Below are 23953 nucleotides of genomic sequence, written 5' to 3'. Positions count from 1 at the left end.
AGACTGGAAAGTTTCCCCCCACAGAATGACTCAATAGACTCTAAATCACTCGAGTTCATCCTCTAAAATTGTCTACATGATGATCTGTCTTCATTAGGCACTTGATATCATGTCAAAACTCAGTCTTAGAGGCTCTTTGAAACTCGTATTCTGCAGCATGAAATGGTAAATGGACTGCATTTATATAGTGCTTTTATCCAAAGCGCTTTACAATTGATGCCTCTCATTCGCCCATTCACACACACACTCACACACCAACTGTGAAAGGCTGCCATGCAAGGTACCAATCAGCTCGTTGGGAGCAATTAGGGGTTAGGTGTCTTGCTCAGGGACACTTCGACATGCCCAGGGTGGGGGATTGAACCGGCAACCCTCCGACTGCCAGACAACCGCTCTTATCTCCTGAGCTATGTCGCCAACAACTGAGAGTGTGACGATGTTACAGTAGCACTGAATTGAAATGTATCATAACAAGAAGATCAGAGACAATCCTATCCTGATACCAGTCTCCCTTTATCTCAGAGATAAGGTGAAGATCGAGATGAAGCGGCTGAAGAAGGTTGTGGTTGCAGAGAAAGATTTCGGTTGAAGGAATTCATTTTGAATTCTTAACAAACAGTGAGGCAGTATTCATATAGTTGGATATTTTACTGAAGAAATTCAGGTTAAGTACCTTGCTCAAGGGTACAACAGCAGTACCCCGACTGGGAATAAAACCCTCACCCATTGAGATACAAGCCCAGTTCCTTAACCATTAAACTAGATCGCCCAATGCTATTTTATGTACTAAATAATTAATAATCTAGTACATTGGGGACTGCAATAAAACAAAAACATGAAAAATATTCACAGTGAGACTTCAGACAAGATACACACAACTAAAAAGTAACAGTTGTGTTTACAAACACTTCCGTCCTCATTAACAGTCATGGCACATGCACACACACACACACACACAAACGCTGAACTTTTTTCTGACCAAGAAATACATATTATTCCTCATCCATCTGTTTATGTAATTACATAGCATAAATACACCTGGTTTGTTTCACACTTTGCTTCAACCTCCCTCCAGATTTCACAAGCCAATTACAGAATATAGGTCTTGATTTTTTTTTTTTTTTTACACAATAGGGCCTTCACAATTCATCTTCACCAGCAGAACAGCTGCTAAAAAGTTAATGTCAGGCATCAAAAGGAGTCAGGAGCAGTACGAAGGAAGAGAAGCTCAGCTAGCTGTGCATATCTGCTGAAGATACCTGCACAACCAAAACGCAAGCCTTTTATCAGTCCCTAAGAGACGTGTTATTAGGAACTGCAACAGGGAATGTGGAAAGGTCAGTGAGCGCACAGAGAGTCCTCCCCAGCAGGTATGAGGCAGACTTGTTTGGTGCAGCAATATATCCACCGTGGCATCACGCAGTTCTATCCCTGAGCTTCACACGGAAGCCCCTTGCGTTCTCCTGAACGGATTTAGTCTGCGAAACAGCACCCGATCACCTGCGGCATCGCCCGCTTGACTGCCCGCACTGTCGGCAAACAAATGGATTTACACAGGGGCATTTGTCCTTTTCCACGACTGCCAAAGTGGGACGCGGTACGAAAGATGAATAAACTGAATTCGCACTGTTTTTTTTCTGCGGCTGCTTAGTGTTCCTGCAGTTGCAGCTGGTGATGCTGGAGGGGACTACAATTTGTCTGACTTGTCACTGGTACACTGAAAACAGGGATTCAGGGAATGGAAAACCTGCATTTCAACTTCTGAAGGAATGCAAATTTTAAATGCACTGCCATCTAATTCTCCGTCCCCTACTATACCAGCTGCTGAGGTCTTCCTGAACCACAAGAGGGTTGGATGAATCACAGGCTAAAACGAACCAATCAAGTTGATCTGTTGCAGAGAATTCAATGTTCTGATTGGTTCAGATAAGAACACGAGGATCTGTGATGGCAGGAATAGGCAATCCAACCCATCCTGGCATGTTATTTTTTCTCCTGTCTAGAGAGAATCTAGCAATATGTCAAGTATGGTCTTGAACACCCCAGAGGTCTCTGCTTCTACAACATTGCCTGACAAGCTGCTCCACGCATTGACTCACAGTGTGAAAAATTGACAGCTGCAACATTTATGGTGTTTGTGCTGCTTTGCTATACTCCCATACGTTCCCTTTCTAACTGTATACCTTCCTGCTACCTAGCAACTACCACAAACAGTATATCCAGTAAGGCTTCCCACCAATGTGAGCCATCCTGATCAAATGCTTTCTAACATAATCAGGCTACCCAGCCTTAATTCTTTACGCATAGTCATGGCTTTCATCACTGCCATGTCCTTCCTGCTTACCAGTCCCTGAACAGACTTATGATAGTCATATGAACATTTACTCTGTAAAAGCCCTTTGTTTAACATAAAGCCACCACTAACAAGGACTCACAGAAATGCATAACCAAGCACTTATATATCCAGATGGAATTCTGGCATGCATAGTCTGTATGTTTATTTTTCTCTCTAGCAAGACTGGATACCCTAATAAAGTTTATTTTAATTTATTTGTCAGTGATGACACTTAAGTTAGCTTACTCAGCAATTTTATGTCAAATATATTTGTAACTAGTGACAAAGCATTTGTTGTTGTTGTGGTTTTTTTTTTTTTTTTTTTGCAGCCAAAATGTTCCTTCAGTCAAGTCATACAATTGCATTAAATATTTTCATCAAATTCAAATTTCCAATTTATCGTTATATATAGAGAGAGCTAACTTGACTTAAACTATATTATGTTTACAAAACAAAAGATCAGATATGTTAATCTGTTAAACTTGTTAGTTGAATAATCACAGTTCGTCTAGGAGAAGCAGCCATTCTTAAAAACAAAGCAACAAAATGGCTTAGTAAGTTTTTCTACTATAGGCCAACTGTTCTGGGGGTGTAATGCGTACCTGTTAGCTTTATTACCGTTGGCCTGTTTGGGAGTGGGGAGTTGTATGGACGGGCCCTCCTCTTTTATAGTCTCAGTGCAGACGCATAAACGCGATGAATTAAGAAAGCACGCGTTCGACTGCTCAACATTCCAGGGAAACTTTCCTCGGGACATTAGAACGTAGGCTTTGTGGAGAGATCATGTATCGTATGTTTCGTATGTATCGTCTTTACTGTATGACTACCAGGCGTTTAAGCATATCTTAAGCGTGCGGTACCGCGTTTCTTATATTGAAGACAACAATGTTTCCCATGGAAAACGATATTGGTACATCATTTTAGCTAAGCAAAATTCATTTGGGACGGACCTCATAGCACAGTACTGCTTTCAGTATTTAGTTTATACAGCTATACAAGACGCGTGGAATTAATTTTGCAGCCTAACCTTTGACTATGATCAAATTAATGGCGTGTATTTTATTTGCCTCTGTAGTGCATTCGCGGCTTCTCCGAAAGAGACAAGCTCCGTGCCCAGAGGTGTGTGATGTGTCCCACTGTCCTGCATCAGAATCGTGCTATTATGGAGTTGTAAAGGATAACTGCGGTTGCTGCGTAATTTGCGCCTCCGGAGAGGGCGACATTTGTGGCGAGCATGGAACAGGCACTTGTGGTGAGGGTATGGTGTGTGACTACGCGCCAGGAAGCCACAGGCACCAGGGCTCTTGCGTGTGTTCCTCGAACGAGCCCGTGTGCGGGAGTGATGGAAGGACTTACCCTACCCTATGCCGCTTGAGAGCGGAGAACAGGAGAGCTGAGATCAGCGGGACGCCTCCGGTCATCTTGATTCAGAGGGGACGCTGTGACTCAGGTGAGTCTCACTCAGTATTTTCCCGAAAATTAATTAATACAATGGGTATAAACCAACTCGTACGAGATTTGTAAAATAATAATAATAATTATTATTATTATTATTATTATTATAAATGAACCTATATTATAGTGGGGATTAGGCTATAAAGTAAAAAGTCTTTAAGAAACTTTCATTCCAATTAATATACTACGCTGCATTACATTTAATTGGCTATTTGTAAATCATAGAAACGATTGTAAAAACAACAGCAGTTACTGTACCTCAGCTGTATATCAGGTCACAAAAATGATGGATTGTGTTCAAATAAATTTGTCAAGGTTATGTCCTCAACAGTCGTATATTTAATGCCACAGGGCGATTCAGACCATTTAACACATTTTACACTTCATTTGTTTGTGTAGGCCACTACAGAAATTTCCTCAGTCATTTCCAACATCATTTACCAACATCAGCTAACTCACAATGCTGATTGTGGGAAAAATATTTTTACTATATATACTACTTCGGTCACATTAATAAATTGATCATAACAATCTAATTAACAAATTTGTAATGATTCATATGATTTGATAATTATCTGTAGTACTGTACTGTGATTAATTCTATTGCACGTGTGCATGCATGAGCAAAAAATTACTTCTAAACTAAATGTTATAGTGGTTTATCGTGTTTTAGGAAATATTTCACTTCTTTAGCAGCAGGGATAGTTTATTTTTAGCACTTATGAAGGAAACAGTACATTAACCTGGGACAAACAGATCTGAAAATGAAGTGTACATATTCAGATCTGTTGCTGAAAGACATATAGGCCTAATAAAGAAAACATTAATGTTGTTATTTGTATTTCAGGTTGTAATGCAACAATAAAGAGGTAACATTGTGACTGTTACCTAAAACGTTAAAAAAGTTCAAATGGAGAAGAAAAAAAAACCTCCAAGCACATATTTTTAAACATTTCTAATTCAGATGTCTACAGTTTCAGAAGATACTTTACAAAAGGTGCAATGTTTGCAAGCTACAGGATTCAAAGTGTGATCTGAATAAACACATCCGACACACCCGGAGGTGTTAGTGCTGTGTGTGTGTGTGTGTGTGTGCGTGCATGTATTACTATCTTTGTGAGAATCAAATGTCCCCACAAGGATAGAAAGATGAGGAAAATTACACAAGATGGGGGCTTTTGCTGGTCCCCACAAGTTCAAGAGGCTGTTTTAGGGTTAGGGTTAGGGTTACAATTAGGTTACGGTTAGAGTTAAGGTTAGGCATGTAGTGGTTAGGGTTAGGGTTAGGGTTAGAGGTTACGGAATGAATGTAAGTCAATGGGAAGTCTTCACAAGTATAGCAGTGCGAATGTGTGTGTGTGTGTGTGTGTGTGTGTGTGTGTGCAGTTAATTGAACTCTATGGGGAGAAGGGTGTAGAATGAGTATTTGCTGGCTTAGGCCTAACTGGGGAAACTTCAGGGATTGAAGAGCATAGATATGGACATGAGTGCTGGATGATGGCTGGTGTACCCTGTCTGCAGTTTCAGATACACCGCTGCTAGCTGGAACCAACCCTGCTGTGCCGCTATGAATACCATATTGAGATGCAGCGGAACCACAAGAATAGAATCTTCTCACCTAGACATACCTACTCCTGTATTCCTACTGATGTGCAATTGTGTGGGGGAGTTTTGGGGAAGTTGGCTGCAGTTGTTAATCCGTGTTTACTTAACGCGTTCGCTTAATGAGTCACTTAGTAAAACTAGATTTCTCTGAAAGTGAGCTTTTATAATGATATGTTCCCTGTCACTCCCGACAAGCAGCTGCCTGTCACATGTCCTCTCTGCAGGCAGGTAAAATGTATCATGTCTTGGGGCCTCCTTCTGCTTTCCAGAAGAGCAGGTGTGCGCACCACATGGTTTCCAATTACTCCGAGCTTTGGGGTGCCACTTAATTGGTAACGGACTTGTACAATGAGGTGATTGGTGCGATTAATCACATTGGCACAGTAAAGTTTGCAAGGGCCTTGAAGTAAATAGAGGAAGGGAGAGGGAGAGAGAGAAATGGACCAATTAAATATTTGCATTTACTGCAGTCCATCCCGTGAGTTTTGCTTCATGGGAGCGTGGGGGGTTTTGATGTACATCGCAGAGCCCTTTCTCCTATGTAGCTGTTGTCAGGGGGGTTATGGAGCAGATGGAGCAGGAGTTGAATAAAATTTTGTATTGCAAAAACCAAAAGATAAGGTAATCTTAACAAATATTTGAGTCTTCTGTCAAGACTTAAAATCTTATTTTATATTATGCCCCTGATCTATTTTACTGGAGTACTTGATTGAACAGTAGTTAGCTTCAAGAGAAGGTATGAAGTTTAAAAAATAAGTTTTTTGTTGGCAGGGACCTTCCCAAAGGAGTACATACTGTATTATTTGTCAGCCAGATCATACACAGTATTCATCACCAACAACTGGAATCTCTGACACACTGTTTACACATGCTGCTGAGTTATGAAGGACCTGCCCTTGTTTTATATTTTGATTTATGGTTTATGGTAAAAATTCTATTATGAGGGTTTGAAAAGCCCCAGAGTTGAGATTAATGATAGATAACCTATAAACAAATCATTTGATTTTCCCTCTTTACAATACACAACAGCCATAGTCAGAGCCAAATACCTGCCATCCGCATTGAAAGAATGTGTTAGTGTATTCGGAAGAGATTTAAAAATTGAGGATCAGGCAGTTGGTGCATTTTGAAACCGCGATTTTTGGTTCAGTACCAAGGCATGAAGCACAATTTGCTATAAGCCCTCTGAAATAGTGTTTGTGTGTACAATATTTAGTGGTTTGTACTGTACCTAAACTCTTTCTGTGAAAGCATGTCACCTGGCAGTGGCACAGTTAAGTATGCCATGTTTCCCTGCGAAAAGTACATTAGAACATAATATACGATGACAAAAACAGTCCATTTAGTTCTCCTAGGTTAATCATCTACTTAAGAATGTCCTGCACAACTTCTTTCTGGCCATTTCGTTCAGAGTTTTATACATCTGCCTGGGTTTTGTACGTGTGGAATATCCCAAACCGAATACTTTAAATAAGCAGGGGGTGGGGGGAGGGGGGGGGTTTGAATACTACATGTAGCACATTGGTTTCACTGACTTGACTTGACTTGATTTGAGAGTCTCAAGAAATATTATGAGTGGAGGCGAAGTGTGAACCACTCCCCTCTTCCCTCTGAGACATCTCAACTTGACAAGAGAGAGAGAGAGATACTGTACTGAAGGGCATATAAACGCAGCACTGGCAGGAACCAACATGTTTCTAACAATAGTGTTCCGTAGTGAGAATGCTACAATATATGGTTCTTAGAACAAATGCAAAGGGAATGGTGTTTTTTTTCCCCCACACAGGTAGGCTTTCCTACAATTGTGGCACTCCTGTTTTGCATACAATGACACACAAGCCTTCAGCTTCAAAAAGCTAATTCGAGTTACAGCACGAAACGTAGGAGTCAATTGACTGAACAGAAGGGCTCATGTGACAATAGCACAACATTTTTGGACAAGAACAAGGTACTCAAGTTCATCATGTCTCATAGTACCAGCCACTTTATCAAGCCTGGTCTTGAATACACCAAGGGCCTCTCCCTATTATGAGCCCTGGTAACCTATTCTATGCATTCTATGCAAAACGTGGAAACAAAACTTTTTTGTAAAAAAAAACAAAAAAAAAACAATAATTTAAGTATCTTTTATTTATCTCTACTTGTGTCATCTTGTTCTGCTGACAAAAAACGTAAACAGGACGTCATCCTTTTTATTAATTTTACTTTTTCTAACATTAAAAACCTCAGTAAAATGAGTGCATTCTTCTTTCACTGACCCTAGAAAGATGAAGGGTCATATGCTGTTCTTTGTAAGTTACAGTAAGCTTGATATCTGTTTTGTTGTCCTTTTTTTGTACCTTCTAATATATCCTTCTCATTATGTGATGCCTAAAACTGGACTCAGCATTCTACATGTAAATTACATTGGATACTGCTATTATTTAACAATATGAATACAACCTCAATTCTGTTTGCTAGCCTGTATCCACAGGAACCTGTTAGTCGCTTACAGTGGCACATCTCTATCTAGACACACTTTGGTCAATCCTAATTAAGCTGTCACCATAATAATCTTCTCCTAAATTGGCACTGTTCACATGTCTAACTTTGATTTTGACTACTTTGTTAGATCTTTGTTCGATCTCCATCTCCATTTAAACCTATTTTAGTAGCTTCAAAACTGTTAACAAATCAAGACCATGTCATCTGTGAACCATTTTGTTGCTCCTGTCTTTAGGAATGTCATTTATGTAATTGGTGAGCAGGGGTCCCTGCATGGATCCCTGAGGGACATCCCACAGTCTTATAGAAAGGGTTGTGGCTTCTCTGTGTATCCTGAAGCTAGTTTCCAATCCAGTCTGGGATAGCAACCATTTTTCTTTTGTCATTAGCTTTAAGTCAGTACTTTAGTGCCTTTGCAAAGGCTTTTGAACTTTGGAAGGGTTTTTCTTTTTTTGAGATTGTTCAATGAAAGCACGTTGGACAGGAACTAAACAGAGATTGTGCATTCAAAAACAAATGCCCTGAACGAGGTAATAAAGCATAACATCCAGGGTGTATATTCTGATCCTCAACCACTTGCACCCTCGGCAGAAAGTCATAAATAATTACGAAAGCGTACTCACTATAAAGTTTGTCCCACTTGCCAGTACCCACCTCAGGGGAAGCTTTGTGATTTATTTTTTTCATACTCAGTTTTACTCATTCCTTTTCAGCTGGCAGATTTGCTGTAGATAAAATCGGTATTAAAATATTCAACATCACCACTAAGACCTGTTACTATTATATTTTTCAAAAATACTCTGCTGTGAAATATTGCCTCATTATATTTTCAAAAAGTTTATACATTTACAACATATTGCAGTATGTTCAATTTCCCTAAGGGCTGTTCACACCTGCTGTTGTGTTTAAAATACATATGAAGGGCACCATCAGGTGACATCTTGTTAAATCACTGGTTTTCAGGGTGTAGTGGTAGCGCCCCCTGTGGCTGGATGTCTCCATCTTAACGGGAAAGATTGATTAGTCTGCTCTGTCAGACATGTCAAACAAAAGAATAAGTAGATAAATGAAGGTTGTATAAAGTTGAAAAGAGATTGATAATAATGTGCAAGTAATGTTTCAAGTTACTCAAGTTTTTGGTGTATCTGCTCACTGGAAACTGCCAAAAAAATGGCAGCCAGATTGATTTGTCTGGTTACTTTAGCAGTTCTGGAGGATGTACGGTGGAAAATTACTCTGCCCCCACATCTGTGATTTCAGGGTCCCTTAATCCTGGCAGCATGCGCTACAAATTCAACTTCATCGCCGACGTGGTGGACAAAATCGCGCCCGCCGTGGTCCATCTGGAGCTTTTCCGCAGGTGAATCGCCGTGACGATTGACGAGATTGAAGATGGCAGGGAGGGATGCTGCGCTCGAGCTGGGATGCACGCGAGCTTTGTCGCCGTGCACAGTCTTAATTAAAGCGCCTAAATGCACTTCTGCTGCTGATTGAGCTTCGTTAAAAAAAACGAAATGTCATTCGCGTGAAAAAAAGTAAAGAAAACTTTTTCGAGCTTGAGATATGAAGTTAATTTTTGAGTCTTAGGAAATTAATATTAATTAATGTGGTCCAAATGGTTAATTCCACCCTGTGATTTGTCCTGGGCGATTCTAGCCAGTGTCCATGGTTGCAGGCAGAAGTGTAAACTATACAAATACAGTAACTCCAGAGGAACGTAGTACCTCAGTTTACTTTTTTTGTCTCAGATTGCCGTTCTCCCAGAAGGAGGTGCCGGTGTCCACTGGCTCGGGGTTCATCGTGTCAGAGGAAGGCTGGATTGTCACCAACGCGCACGTTCTGTCCAACAAGCAGCGCATTAAAGTCGAGCTGAAGAGTGGGGCACAGTATGACGCCACCGTCAAGGATGTGGACCAGAAACTAGACATCGCGCTCATTAAAATCGAGTCAGATGTGAGTACCCCTCCCACCCTCCCTCCCCCACACACACACACACACACACACACACCGCTTCGAGGCCTTGCAGCGAACGCTTTACAACTTTAAATGTGCTGGTAGCGATTTTTTTGTTTGCGTTTCGTGTTTGTTTTGTTTTGCCGTTTACATCAGTCCAGTCCCATTGGCTTGTCATGAATAACTAGCATCAAAGAGGCTGCAAGTGAATTAGTCCCAGGGAAACAGTCCAACAGATGTACCCAGAGCATGCCAAAAAAAAAAGGGCCTTTGCAGACTAAAATTAGATTCCGCTACTTGACACAGTCAGTTTTCACTCTCTAGGGGTGTCGCTTCTGGTGGTAGGAATTCACAGTCCCAGCTCGTTTCAGTATTCGCAGGTGCGAGGACGCTAAGCATTTGTTTCCTTTCTGACAGACAATCCTCTAAATAGCTCCTCTGTACAGTATTAAGAGATCCCTGGGCAAAAAAAGACAGCCGATTTATTCATCAAATCCTACATCCTAGGTCCTCGCTGTGGAACAAAATATCTGATAACTAGTACAGTAGACAGTACTGTACTGGACTATGAGCCAACAGGCTTCTCGTTGATAGTAAACTGTACAAGTCTTTTCTTAAAACAGGTCCTTGGGACCTGCTGTGTGCTACATACTATATGCTGGCTTCCCTTCCAGAAAATCTCTTTGTTAATTAGGTTTGATTGAGCCGTTAATTGAATACAGATCTTGATCTGACATCCCTCAACAGCTTGTTACCTGAAACATGGTATTGAGGGGGTGATTGTGTGGATAAGAAGTCTGATTAAAAACAGTCTTCCAATTAATTGAGCATTTTTTGTGCCCTGTATTAAATCAGATTAATATAGAATTTAATTCAGTGGCTAATTAGCTAGATGCTAAATGAAATGTCATAGGCATAGTGAAACTGTATACAGATAAGGGCTGAATGAACAGCACAACCACACCTATTTCCCAAAGTGGGCGTTGGGAAGGAAAGCTCCTATCCACAGGGTTTTTCAAGGCGCTTCGTGTCATGTGCCTGAGACTCAGGTAACAGCGGGGCCGATTCTTGCAGCGCAGCACATAATGTAACAGGTTAAGGGTGAACGTCTTTAGTGCTGCGGATAACTTACGCTACGGGATAAATAAGAGGCAGAGAGCAGCAGACCGCAGCCATTGCACAATGGCGGGGGGAAGGCTTAATGAAGCTGCCTGGCGATGACGGCTCTCAGTCCCTTCAGCTGCCGTGCAGAGATGGCACCAGAGGCTCGTACAGAGAGGCTCGTACAGAGAGGCTCGTACAGAGAGGCTCGTGCAGAGAGGCTCATGCAGAGAGGCTCGTACAGAGAGAGGCTCGTACAGAGAGAGGCTCGTACAGAGAGGCTCGTACAGAGAGAGGCTCGTGCAGAGAGGCTCGTACAGAGAGGCTCGTGCAGAGAGGCTCGTGCAGAGAGAGGCTCGTACAGAGAGAGGCTCCTACAGAGAGGCTGGTACAGAGAGGCTGGTACAGAGAGGCTCGTGCAGAGAGGCTCGTGCAGAGAGACTCGTACAGAAAGGCTCACACAGAGAGGCTCGTACAGAGAGGCTCGTACAGAGAGGCTCGTACAGAGAGGCTCGTACAGAGAGAGGCTCGTGCAGAGAGGCTCCTACAGAGAGGCTGGTACAGAGAGGCTGGTACAGAGAGGCTGGTACAGAGAGGCTCGTGCAGAGAGGCTCGTGCAGAGAGGCTCGTGCAGAGAGGCTCGTGCAGAGAGGCTCATACAGAGAGGCTCGTACAGAGAGGCTCGTACAGAGCGGCTCGTGCAGAGAGGCTCACACAGAGAGGCTTGTACAGAGAGGCTCGTACAGAGAGGCTCGTGCAGAGAGGCTCGTGCAGAGAGGCTCGTACAGAGAGGCTCGTACAGAGAGGCTCGTGCAGAGAGGCTCGTGCAGAGAGGCTCGTACAGAGAGGCTCGTACAGAGAGGCTCGTACAGAGAGGCTCATAGCGAGAGGTTTGTACTGGGAGGCTCGTACAGAGAGGGTCGTACAGAGAGGCTCGTAGCGAGAGGCAGCGATGGAGCGTGACTTCCCGCCCCGGGCGGGGGTAATAAACCGCGAGCGTGCGATTGGGGCTCCCGGCGAAAGAACAGCATTCCACCGCGGCGAGAGGAGACGTGCGCCGACAGGCGGAGGCGGCACCGCACCGAAGGGAAGAGGGGTCCCTTCGTCGCCCGCGGACCTCCGCGGCGGACACGTGCGGTCGGCCGCGTCCGCCGGCGTCTTCGCTGCCAATGCGGGCCTCCCAAGGCAGCGCTCTTCCCCCCCCCCCCCCCCCCGTGTAAACCCTGTGCATCGCTGTGCACGTAAACAGAAGGCTTATCGGCGGGTCCCGCGTGCGTCTGTCCGTTTCCAGAACCACCTGCCCGTGCTGATGCTGGGCCGCTCGTCGGACCTGCGCCCGGGGGAGTTCGTGGTGGCCGTGGGCAGCCCCTTCTCCCTGCAGAATACCGTCACCACCGGCATCGTCAGCACCACGCAACGGGGCGGCCACGAGCTGGGGCTCAAGGACTCGGACATGGAGTACATCCAGACCGACGCCATCATCAACGTGAGTCACGGCCGGACGTCTCATCTGCTGACATCAGCAACATGCAATCTCAGCTGCCCCTGCTTCTGCCATAAATCTGTACAGATCTGTACCGCCTTTAGATGATTAATAAAAATTGTTTCTTTTTTATGTTCTTCTACAGTACGGCAACTCAGGGGGCCCACTGGTTAACTTGGTAAGTGATGCTATTACTGAGCATTAGAAGCCGATTATTGCATTTTGCATGGAATACCTTCTTCACAAGCAGAACACACAATGTGATGCATGAGGCTATTCATCTCAGATGCACATTGGTCATGCTCATATTTATTACTGATTTCTGCTCGAAGGAAACAAACAAACAACCTCCAAATCATATCCCACTGAAACTTCTCACTGTTAGTCTATACAGTTCGGTTTTCCTTATTAAAGCTTCTAAAGGGTGATATGCGTTTAATATTTACTATTTCTGATTTTATTTTCTTTTAACCCAAAGCCTTATAAAAAACAGGGAATGTACTGTATGCAGCATAACCCACTACAGGTCCTGCCGCAGCGTATGGAGAACGTACAGACTATCCACGAGGGCAGTGTCAAGTCAGTGTGTGTTTCTGCAGCAGTCAGGCTACAGCTGCCTGTGCATGCCAACTCACATTCCTGATGCTTACCCAGGGGCATCGCTCAAGCCGAACAGTTTTTTTTTTCCGCTCCGAATGCAAACTGTTGCTCATTTCATGACTCACTGAGGAATGCTTGTTAATTTTTCTTTTTTTACATTTTTTAACATTTTTTTGCGCGTTACTCGAAGTATCCAGTTTTTACGAGCACGCCCCACCCTGTGAAAATGGAGGAGGAGGGAGCACCTTAGCACAGCCGCGTGCCGAAATCGCGCATCGAAATCGGCCGCCGGCGGTCGACACTGCGGGCGTCGGGGCGGCCGGAGGAGTCGCTGACGTGCGACGGGGCGGGGCACTCTGAGCCGAACGCCTCCTCTCGGGGGGCGACACCGCGGCCGGCTGTGCCGAGCTCCGCCGGACTCCCCGGCTCCAGTCGGCACTGCCGCGGTCAGGACTGGATGTGGGCTGTGGGGAGCTTCACTGCACCAGCAATAAATGCCTCAGAGGGCGATCTAGTCCGGAGCTGCCTAGTAGTGGCTGGCTGTTTAGTGCATTTCGTATAAAAAGCCGTGCTATGATGTAGACCGACACACACGTGCAGTTCAGGAAATAACCTGGTAGTCTGTTCTCCTTAAAAACATGCATCAGAGGGAGAGGATACGGTCAAGTGCATTTACTCTGTGGCTATTAGTTATTTCATTTTATTTCTCAAACCATGTTTATCTCACTGGATTACATTTGCACGCAGGGCACATTTGCATCTTTACTGTTTAAAATTTCATTGTACCCTCATCTACAATACATTTGCGGCAGCACAGCCACATTTTTTGCACTGCCAGCATTGGCACATTTTTGGCATTCACTGGGCATCTTCTAGGAATGCCTTGTCGTGTCTTATGGGAGTCGCTTTCATAAGTGCTTTACCGTTTTCGAGGTACAGTTTCACCCTTGCACAAAAGAAATGGGAAAACAATGCCGAAGGCGGAAGGCCTTGTATCTTTAAAAACAGTTGTATTGCTATCATATTTCAGTATTTGTCTTTAGGGGTACAAAAATGTTGTAGTGCAAATTTTTCTGTTGCCTATATGTTGACCAGAATGTTGTTCACATTCATGTATTCTTTACTAATTGCATCCCAACTAATACATTTTTGAACTAATTCATTTTCTGCATTTATTTTTTTCCCTATTTTTTTGTTCTCAAGGATGGAGAGGTTATCGGAATTAACACTTTGAAGGTTACAGCAGGGATATCATTTGCGATTCCTTCAGACAAAATACGCCAGTTCCTCACCGACTCCTACGACAGACAAATAAAAGGTAGGTGCCGTTATTATTCAGTGCAAGAAAATATTGTTAACACAGCTGCATGGCAATCTGTTTCACCCTGAATTAATTAGGAGGTAAAGTGAGGATTGGATGCATGGAATTGTATTTTAACCAGGCTGTGCATTATGTAACCGAAATCCTATTCTGAACACAGGAAAGACACTTCCTAAAAAGAAGTACATGGGGGTGAGAATGTTCCAGCTTTCAGCATCGTAAGTTGACAACTTGCTTTGTGGATCTAGCCCTATACCTCAGCCACCCAACAGATCTGGATCTCTGCCTTTTGTTGTGATTGTGGGAATCCATGCGTGCTGAAACCTGCTTCATCTACAGCAATTTAAGGTCATTTTCTGCATCCAGAATGGCACTAATACGCCTGCTTTGACTCGCTGACAAATCCGCTTCTTGTCATCTTAGAATGATCAGAGACCTGAAGGACCGCGACAAAGCTTTCCCGGATGTGACCTCGGGCGTGTACGTGTACGAGGTGATCCCTGGGACCGCTGCATCGAGGTATGAGACAGGTCCAGACTCTTCCCACACACGCGGGCTACACACGCCTCCTCCCACACACGTGTACCCAACCATGACTCCCCACGCTTTCTTCCAGCTTTCTTTCTTTCAATATGCAAACATACTGATCTGACTAGGGTACTAGCATTTTATCGCACATCTTTCATTCTAAATTCATTCTAAAACAACCTGGTCTGGACTAAACAGAAAAGTAATATATTAAAATCCTGATCATTTGGCAAGGTCTAATACCTTCAAAAATAAGCTAATCAGATAATCAGAGGCAGACCATTCAATAGACTGTATTGGCCATTGGGAGTTAGGTCCACAGCCTGAAATCTACTAGAATGTTCCACAAGAGGATGCTGATTCATTGTCCAGTTCCTTGCTCTTTGCCAAATGGTTTTGGCAGTGCTGAGGTAATACTGTGACCAGGCCGGGCGAGACTTTCACTGGGAAGGAACGTGAACCTCACTGGGGTCCTTCTCAAAGCTGTAGATCTGCAATCTCCTGTTCTCCTTTACTTCTCCTTTACACCCTGCCCCCCCCCCCCACCCCACCCCCCAGGTGGAAAGGGAGGGTAGGTATCGAAAATCCCTCCAGCTTCGGTTCCTTCTCTTCCTCAGTCAGATCGACGACAGGCTGCTTCCAAAGCTCTGGCGTGCAGGCCCAGCATGTAAACTAATCCCGCACAGACTAAGTGCTTTGGAAGGTGCTTGTGGAAGGCTGCATGTTGCCTTTCTGGTATTTGCATTGCAGATACACAGAATGGAAATTGATTTAAGCCAGGACAACAACAAAAAAAACATGACAGACTCTTGCAGATGAGAAGCCTTCCACCAAGTACTTAGGTCTCAATCTGGGCCTTGGATCAAGAGAAACATCTCAACCCTGTCCGGAGGCCAAATATTTCAGCCCTCTGGTCTTCCCATTAAAGAAAAGGGGTGCGTGTGGGGGAGGGGTTGACCTAGGGTGTTTGGCTAACCATCAAAGAGAACAAAATGTAAAAAGGAAGACAGGAAGAAAGTTTCTGAAATATGCCACTGTTGCTTTTGCTCCTTTAGTTCCGGGCTGCAGAACCAAGACGTCATCATCAGCATCAACGGGCGGGCCGTCCGGACCACGGAGGACGTGAGCAACGCGGTCCACTCCAGCAGCGCCCTGGCGGTGGTGGTGCGCCGGGCCAACGAGGACGTGGTCCTCAAAGTGGTCCCAGAGGACGTAGACTGAGCTGCACTTCCTCCATAAAATAAAGTCTAGGAGGTTCTCTATTATTCAGCATGGACCTCACCACCCTATGTTACCACACCAAGCAATATAAGAATACGAATGTTTCTTACACAAAATGCAAGAAAACGCACATATTTATATACTGTATATATTATCAGTGTATATACGTACTCATATTCCGTACTTTTTTGTCCTTTCTTTCTACATTGAGCACTGACTTTGCCCATTTCTGGTCCACATATGACCAAAAGTCAGAGGATAAGGAAAAGAAATAGGTATTATCATGACAACTGCAAAGGCAACCCATCACAGGAGTTCTGTTCATAGTAGGGATTCATAATGAACAGGATTTTTTTTGAAGATGAGAACTTAATTTTTTTAATCATTTATAATAAAAAAAAATGTTGAATTAATTTTGGATCCAACAGCCTGCTTTTTGTGACAGTGAATAAAGTGCATTGATTAGCCTTGATTGAAGTTTGGCGTCTTAAAATGGTCTCCGATAAATCCAATTAACACTGCAGTAGCAGTACTTGATGTGCTGCGTCAAAATGTAATTAAACTTTACGGGCCTGCAGTTCAATAAAAGCAATGTTCTTTGCTTCTAGGCCCTTTGACTGGTCACGCAATAAAAAAATTTTAAAAACTCAACGCAACCCTGCATGTCCCAGCATGAGAAAAGGCATCACCCGAGACTACTTAAATCATGCAGGACACACATGGCAGGAGGAGACAAGGAGCAGGGAGTACCTGCAGTTTTCATTTAGAACATTAGCTGCAGTAAAACAAGACCAGGTCTTGGCTGGACCGACCGACCAATGGTGTAACTTCATAACTCACTCAGTCACAGACATTCGCGTTTGTAGGGTTGGCCCCGCTGTTGCGGTCCAGCCAAAAAGAAGTACATATTATTCCTTAAACTCAAACTGTAATGCGAGGCAACTGCTGAAATTCCTACACAGATGACCCAATATGGATGTAAACGCTCACAAATTAAAGCTGACAGTCTGCACTTTAACCTCATATTCACCGTTTCATTATAAATCCAATGCACTGGAGTACAGAGCAAAAAACTATCACTATCCAAATGTCAGTTGGCATGGTATGTCAGTTCTATATAGATATTCCCTTGAAGTCCACTTCTGGCAGCTCAATGAATGGTTGCACCATTGATTGGCTATAAAGTAAAATGCCAAGTTAGTTAGACAATAAAGATTCTCCAAATGAGCAATACCAAATCTTCCTCGATTGGGCAATATAAAGTTGCAGGATGGGAAAAAAAATTTTATCTGAAAAAAGTTATTCTATGGTGATCTGTGCATAACTATTAAAAATGTCTGATTTCCATTGCGCAGGGTCTTTAACAAACTGCAACAATTATGCACCACACAGCAATGCCGCGTAGCACAGTTAGTACTGGCAGGGCCAGGATTTAGTGCCAGACTGTTAGGAGCGTCTTACACACACAAAAAAACCCAGAATTTGAACAGGAAGAGCCACCTTGCAACCCCTTTATGAATTATTAATTAGTCATTGTCACTTGCGCACACACTAATAAATCCTGTCAACTAAACCCCAGTGGGATTAGGAATTTCAGGCACAACCCTGAGAAGAATAGACAATGAGAGACGGATGAGGCTTCCAAATATCGACGACTTCGATATTAAACCCTGTGCCACCTCTACACTTACTTTAAGCACTGAATACAACCTCACACTACTGTGCTGGGTAGTGTGGGGTAGAGCTGGCACTCTGTCAATGGACCAATATGTCAGTCTATTAATTGTTTGTGTTTGGCAACTCTGATTAGATTAGCATGCCAAGGAGCAAAAGAAAAATATCATTAATAAATGGAAAAACACAGTTTGTTAATATCCCAGTGTATTCCAATGTGTGTTCCTTCTTGCATTTATTCATACATATGGCGAATTCAAAAAGCAACTGCAAATCAATCTGCAAAGAAACTTCCATTTTTATTGAAGCTAAAAAGCAACAAACTGTGAAATAACAAAAACGTTTTGAATGGACAGTATCAAAGTACTATGTCTCCGTGTGCTACAGTGAACATGATTTAAACTGAGAATCTTTTTACAAAATAATACACCTGTACATAATAATTCCATTAAACAATCCAAAAATGTAATTACCTTTGTGTGGACTTTGTATCAGTGTATATAACCCATCAGTCATTAAACCATCAAGTAACAGCACAGGTCAGTTTGGGGAAAAGAGGCAGAATTAGAGATACTGCACAGATCTGCACCAACAGACTTGAAACCTGAAACTAAATGAATCAGGAAGTTTTCAAAGTTCACCCAAGCTGTACTGTATGCAAGGCAAGGTCATTTCAGAAACATATGGGAAGACCACTATACTGCTCGGGTTAAAGGGTCGGCAAAACACAAGGTCACAAGATCCATACTGGCGTCTCTTCTACAGCGTGGGTTCAATGGTTTTGTTTGCTACTGTTTGGCATGTTGTATACAGTGCACGATTCAATAAAAAACATGTTCAATACAGTTCAATTTAACCAGCGTGTACACAAGCACGTCTTTCCTCACAATAGGTCAGACGGTATTGTGAATTCAGATGAGCGCGAGAAAGACCGACGCTACAAGTGCTGAAGGCGCGGGGGGGGGGGAGCGCTGGAGCGAGATTAAAGACGACGAGCCGAGCGATTCCTCGGAGAGCTCTCCGACACTACGCCGGATTCGCTTCATCTTTCTCCGTCAGCGCGGCTGCAACAAATCGTCGGTTGAGAGTCACTAATTTGACAAAGGAGAAAAGTGTACGGGTGCAACATTGGGGCTTCGGGTGTACCAAGTGTTAATTACGCAAAATATCAGCTTGAAAAGATGTGCATTTCACGAGTGTGAATTCTATATCGCAGATTTCAGAAACACGAACGAACATGACACCGAAGATAAAACTCACGAAAAACAAACGAGTGCCAACTTCATGTCCCCCACAGACTTAAACTCCACATCTTCATCAGACATACAGTTATCAATCAAAACATGCTGGCGCCTGCACGCGTCCGCCTGCTTCCTGATGCTGTTGGCAACCCATTACATAAAAATCTACATCTCAGGAATGTTCAAGGAGCCGTGCGTTTCTGGTGGCGCAGAAGCTTCGCACAATGTTTAAAAAGCTGCGCCAATACAAACACTGCACGGCATCCTTGCTTAACAATTTACCTGTTGAGCAATGGGACCATTGACTCTTCCTAAACTGCACATGGCTTTTTCGTTTACAGTTTACTTTGGGGGACAAGGTTATTTAAGCAAGCACTTCCCCCGCAATTTACTACAATGAGTCCGTCAGATTAAAGAGATTAATTTTTGAATATTTGATATTTATACTTTTGTTGGCTCCTAAGATCAATTGAAGCTGATGTTTTCCTGCCTAGTGCTGTATAAACAAAATTTTTGTGTAAATAATGACCCGCTGAATATCGGTCTTCACTCACATTTTCAGGAGGGAAAGTTAATAAGCGAATTATCGGTTATTTTATGCCCAGGTCTTAGGCTCGCCTTCATGAATATTGATGAGAAATATTAAAACTTCATTCTTGGCTAATTAACAAGCATGTGAAAACCGATCCAAGCAATCAATTTGAGACCTTACGGTTGAACACAGAAATAATCCAGTGTTCGATCTCATCACAAAGTCACATTAATCAAAGATGTTACAACAGGACGAGTAAAAAAAAAAAAAAGAAGAAAAAAAGAGAAAGTAACGCTTTCTTAAAGTCATTTATCTAAGTTAAGAAGGTACATTGTGGTCAGAGTGAAATAAAAGCCCAACTGCCCTGAACCGCATGAACGTTGCCCAGCCCCTCCTCCCCACTCCCCCATCCCTCCATCCCTCTGTCTCTCCCTCCGCTCCCTCAGTAGAAAGTGCACCAGTTGCTGCCGTCGCTGGGCATCAGGCCGCCGGTGATGAGCAGGATCAGGTCCACGAACCACCAGATGCCCAGCCCCCCGAGCGTGAGCAGCTTCCCCACCGCCGTGCCGGTGTGGCCCAGGCAGAAGCGGTCCACCCCGAAGCAGCCCAGGAAGAAGGAGTAGAGCAGGGTGGTTATGAAGTAGTGCCCGGTGTACCTGAAACCGCAGCGCACAGCGGGCCGGTGGGAGAGAGCGACGGACAGGGTTACCGGGGAAACGCGAGTGCGATAACGGAACGCCGGGACCCCGAAGCTGGGGGAGCGGTGGGAGTCTATGGGGAGGGGCACCCATTTCATCACATGCCAATGAGCCAGCTTTACCTGCGTGGTCTTATCAATTAACTTTGGGTAACAAGTTTATTTAAGCAAGTGTTTCCCTGACCATTTACTATAATATAATATAGTCCATTGGTCAATCAGATTAAGGAGATTAATCCTTATGCATTTGATATTCAGACTTTTTTGGCTCCCACGATCGACTAGAACAGATGTTTTTCTGCCTAGTGCTGTATAAACATCACTTCGGTGTAAATAACGAACCACACCTTGAAGGTGTGATGTTACAGATATGAACAGATGCAGGAAGCAATGTGTCAGCTCTACCTGCTCAGTATGAATTCGAGAAAGGTGAGGGTCCAGAAATATTATAATCCTTTCATTTTTAACATTAAAAAAATAACAAAAACAAGTTTGGTTTCCCTGGAGCAATGCTCCAACATCTAGGATAGAAGAGTGTAGGTTGTGGACCAACTCCATATTAATGGCCATAATTTTGGATGAGATGGTGTTGGATGTCAGGTGTCCATATACTTTTGGCCATGTAGTGTACTTTTCAAATAATCATGGTTATATACGTTAAAGAACAATAGCTTTAATACAAGACAAACAGCAAAAAGAGGAAGACAATAAACAAAAAATCTATGCACATTGTAAGAAGGCTAATTCTGCTGCGTCCATGTGTACATTTGTCAATATTGCCCTCTAGTGGTCATGCAATGTTTTAGAATTTTAAATTTTAAAATATTATAATAAAGTATTTTAACCACTACAGATTTTAAATCATTTGAATAATTCAACAAAGTCAGTTTGTTTTGTTTTTGCTGTCACGGCACGATCCTGGAGTTCTTATTTTTCACTAGTTTTGCTTCTTTAGTTTCCGGAATGTTACACCCACAAACTTATTGGCTGCTATTGCACTGCCATCTGGGCTAAGAGAATTTTGATTAAGTGTATGTACACTCACACCATGTGTCAGCAAAAAAAAATATGTAAAAGTATTTGATACCCCTGGTCAATATGTTTCCCCATTCCACATTTTGCAAATCAGCACGCTTTCGAAATCCATGCCATTATAAATCATGCAACATAAGCTACTGAATATTACTTTACTTTTTAAACAAATGACTCGTATCAACTGTTCAGAGATACACAAAAAAATTCATTTAAAAAGCTTAACTTTATCTTAATGCAGACTATGTGTGTGTGTGTGTGTGTGTGTGTGCGTGCGCGTGCGTGCGTGCGCATTTCTACCCGCAGTGCAGACAGGCGTGAGGGCCATTTCTGGACACTACTAAGGAGAAACGATGCATGAAAGCGTGAGGTCTGCTTGATGTGTGACTTACTTAATGCAGGGCTCGTGCCCTCTCAGAAACTCTCGCGGAGGGGCACACTCGATGCCATCCAGCGCCATGCACATCACCCGTGTGTGGTTCACATCTTTATATGCCTGGCCTCCAAACTGGAACAACACAGAGGCATAGTGCTGAGAACATGGACTCAAATGAACAGTCCCTGAAAAAGCAATACTGGAACATGACATGCTAATGAGAGTTCAGGCTTTTACATAGATGTGCGACTGTGAATGTTTTATTATACTCGGCTGTGAGAGGAGGGGCTAAACCACAGCCAATGAGGTTTGATTGTCAGAAGATCAGTAAAGAGTAGAAAAGTATGAATCCAAAACAAATACGTATTTGACCCACGTCTGGTGCTGTGTATTGTTTGGTTAGAAGTAAAAGCGTGGCGCATACTGTTAAGGCACTGTTCTACTGCATGGAGAGGCCCCACTGGTTAGTGCACAGTTGGCTTTAATGTCACCCAAGGATGGGAAGGTTTCAATTAGCCAGGATGACAGGATTTCACCACTCATCAAGGCCCCCCGCTGGCCGTTCAGGCACCAGTTAAGAGACAAAATTATCAAAAATTAGCAAAGGCTTAGGGGCTGGCTGATACCCTCAAATACCCAATGCAACTCAGCCTGCAAATCTGCGGAGTCAAGAACAAACTGTCAGGCCCACACCAAGATCCTTTTCATTCAGTACGGTCCATGCTTGATGGCTGCCAAAGGCCGGACAGCACTAAATGGGCTGGTCAGCTGGTAAACAGCATGTCACTTAGCTGAAAATGCACAGCTTAAACCATCTTGACCAGCTGCAATTTTCACAAGGGCTGTCTGACATAGTGACATAGGAATAGCTTCACAGGATGGCGTACCAATGACAAGTATTGTGGACTGAGAATCTTGGGTTCCATTCACACATTACATCAAGTAAATTCTTGCCTGCTCAAAATACCACATTCATTACAATTCAGTCACAACACTTTGACAAAAACACAAATTGATAGTGTGTTGCGCAAATATTTGGTGGCCCGTCAAACTGCTTACCTTCGCACAACCATGGCCCATTTCCGCTAAAGCAGTCGTATTCCCTGTGTGGTCGACAGGTGGTTGACAATATATAAACTCCTCCGGCCTTTGATCATAAGAAAAATACATATCACATTTTAGACACGGTTTCTACACAGTTACATACACATTTACCAGGATTCATCGAAAGGCGGGCATGGCTACGTGGTTGTCTAAAAAAGTGCCAGTGAAAAGAACACACTTAAACAATCTGATAGAGCGTCTGGCGTCAAGTTTAGAAGCTTTCAAATTAAGTCAACAATCATACCAAATCGGAAGCTTAACAAATGCGGTTACCTAGTAGCGTAATGGGTAATCACGACATATTGTTTAATAATAGTCGTCCGTGGTGTTAAAAAGAAATAGAGCAAACATAGATAGCTAGCTTGCTAGCTAACCAGAAAATACGTACAGATAGCTACAAAGGACAACCGGCGATGGGGGCCTGTATTCCCAGACGTTTTGGTGGGACTCATTCGCATGGTCAGCTGGTGTGGTACGAAATGTCCCGTTTTCTTGGTCTCCAAATGCAGCGGTTGTACCACGGTTTCCAGGTGTTGTCGACGCGTTCTGAGAATGAGTCCCTTCCAAACATTGCAGCAACAACACGGTCAGAAGAAGCAGAATCTGGCCGCATAGTAGAATGTAGCTCACAGAAACCCGGAACATCTTCACTTTGACGGATGATGGCAACTGGTTAAACTCTAAAGTTAGGCTAGCTACACTTCGCTAAATGTGACTACATATTAATGGTGCAGAGATCTGTAATATTAAATCTATTTGATTTAGACTGCTATCAAGCTAGCTAGCTAACCTAGTTTGTGTCCCGTGCTAGACAGGAAGAATGGTGTGGACATTTCCACCAACGTGTCAGCTTGTTGCTACATCTCTCGCATATTGTATGTTACATTACACACAATCTGTTCTTTAAGATCCGAGGCGCTAATATATAAAGTAATCTCTTACGATTTCTACCGCGTTCGTAAGCAATGCAAAAATATTTTATCATCTATGTCGCCCATTTTGGATAGAGCAGCGGATATGACGTCACTAGGTGGAAACGGGAAGGAGTCGCGTCCCCTTACAGTCACGTGGGGACTAACTGGTGTTATGCAGTCTTCAAATGATTTCATTTGTTAATGCTCCGGTTAATATAATGATCTACGATAAAATGTCCTATTCCTTTTACCGATAAATTTACGATTTTTGTAGCCTACGATTTTTAAACGTGAACA

The 23953-nt window shown here is 43.3% G+C and overlaps 2 protein-coding genes across 2 annotated transcripts; one reads left to right on the top strand and one right to left on the bottom strand.

Annotated features, from left to right (window-relative positions):
• The first annotated feature begins 3370 nt into the window (after window positions 1-3370).
• Window positions 3371-16499, top strand: htra4 (HtrA serine peptidase 4). Its single transcript, XM_035436111.1, has 9 exons — window positions 3371-3785; window positions 9140-9239; window positions 9628-9832; window positions 12225-12419; window positions 12562-12594; window positions 14220-14334; window positions 14498-14555; window positions 14761-14856; window positions 15921-16499. Exons 1-9 carry the CDS (start codon window positions 3371-3373, stop codon window positions 16084-16086), a joined length of 1383 nt encoding a protein of 460 aa, XP_035292002.1. The 3' UTR covers window positions 16087-16499.
• A 1535-nt stretch (window positions 16500-18034) lies between these two features.
• On the bottom strand, window positions 18035-23387 carry tm2d2 (TM2 domain containing 2). The gene is made up of 4 exons (XM_035436278.1): window positions 23131-23387; window positions 22698-22785; window positions 21655-21770; window positions 18035-20189 (listed from the first exon to the last, which is right to left on the bottom strand). The coding sequence occupies exons 1-4, from the start codon at window positions 23385-23387 to the stop codon at window positions 19976-19978; spliced, it is 675 nt and encodes a 224-aa protein (XP_035292169.1). The 3' UTR covers window positions 18035-19975.
• Window positions 23388-23953: the final 566 nt, after the last annotated feature.

This window comes from Anguilla anguilla, chromosome 10 (genome assembly GCF_013347855.1).
Source record: "Anguilla anguilla isolate fAngAng1 chromosome 10, fAngAng1.pri, whole genome shotgun sequence".
NCBI classification, from domain to species: Eukaryota; Metazoa; Chordata; class Actinopteri; order Anguilliformes; family Anguillidae; genus Anguilla; species Anguilla anguilla.
Note: the sequence above shows the minus strand (reverse complement) of the source record. Positions and strands in the feature narration are given on the sequence as shown.

Coding starts and splice junctions, on each gene's coding strand:
- htra4 (XM_035436111.1), top strand. CDS start 3,371: ATGATCAAATTAATGGCGTGTATTTTATTTGCCTCTGTAGTGCATTCG. Junction 9,833..12,224: donor TCATTAAAATCGAGTCAGAT/GTGAGTACCCCT, acceptor GTCCGTTTCCAG/AACCACCTGCCCGTGCTGAT. Junction 14,556..14,760: donor ATGTTCCAGCTTTCAGCATC/GTAAGTTGACAA, acceptor TTGTCATCTTAG/AATGATCAGAGACCTGAAGG.
- tm2d2 (XM_035436278.1), bottom strand. CDS start 23,387: ATGTTCCGGGTTTCTGTGAGCTACATTCTACTATGCGGCCAGATTCTG. Junction 22,786..23,130: donor GTTGTCCTTTGTAGCTATCT/GTACGTATTTTC, acceptor TTATGATCAAAG/GCCGGAGGAGTTTATATATT. Junction 20,190..21,654: donor GGGCACGAGCCCTGCATTAA/GTAAGTCACACA, acceptor CTGCGGTTTCAG/GTACACCGGGCACTACTTCA.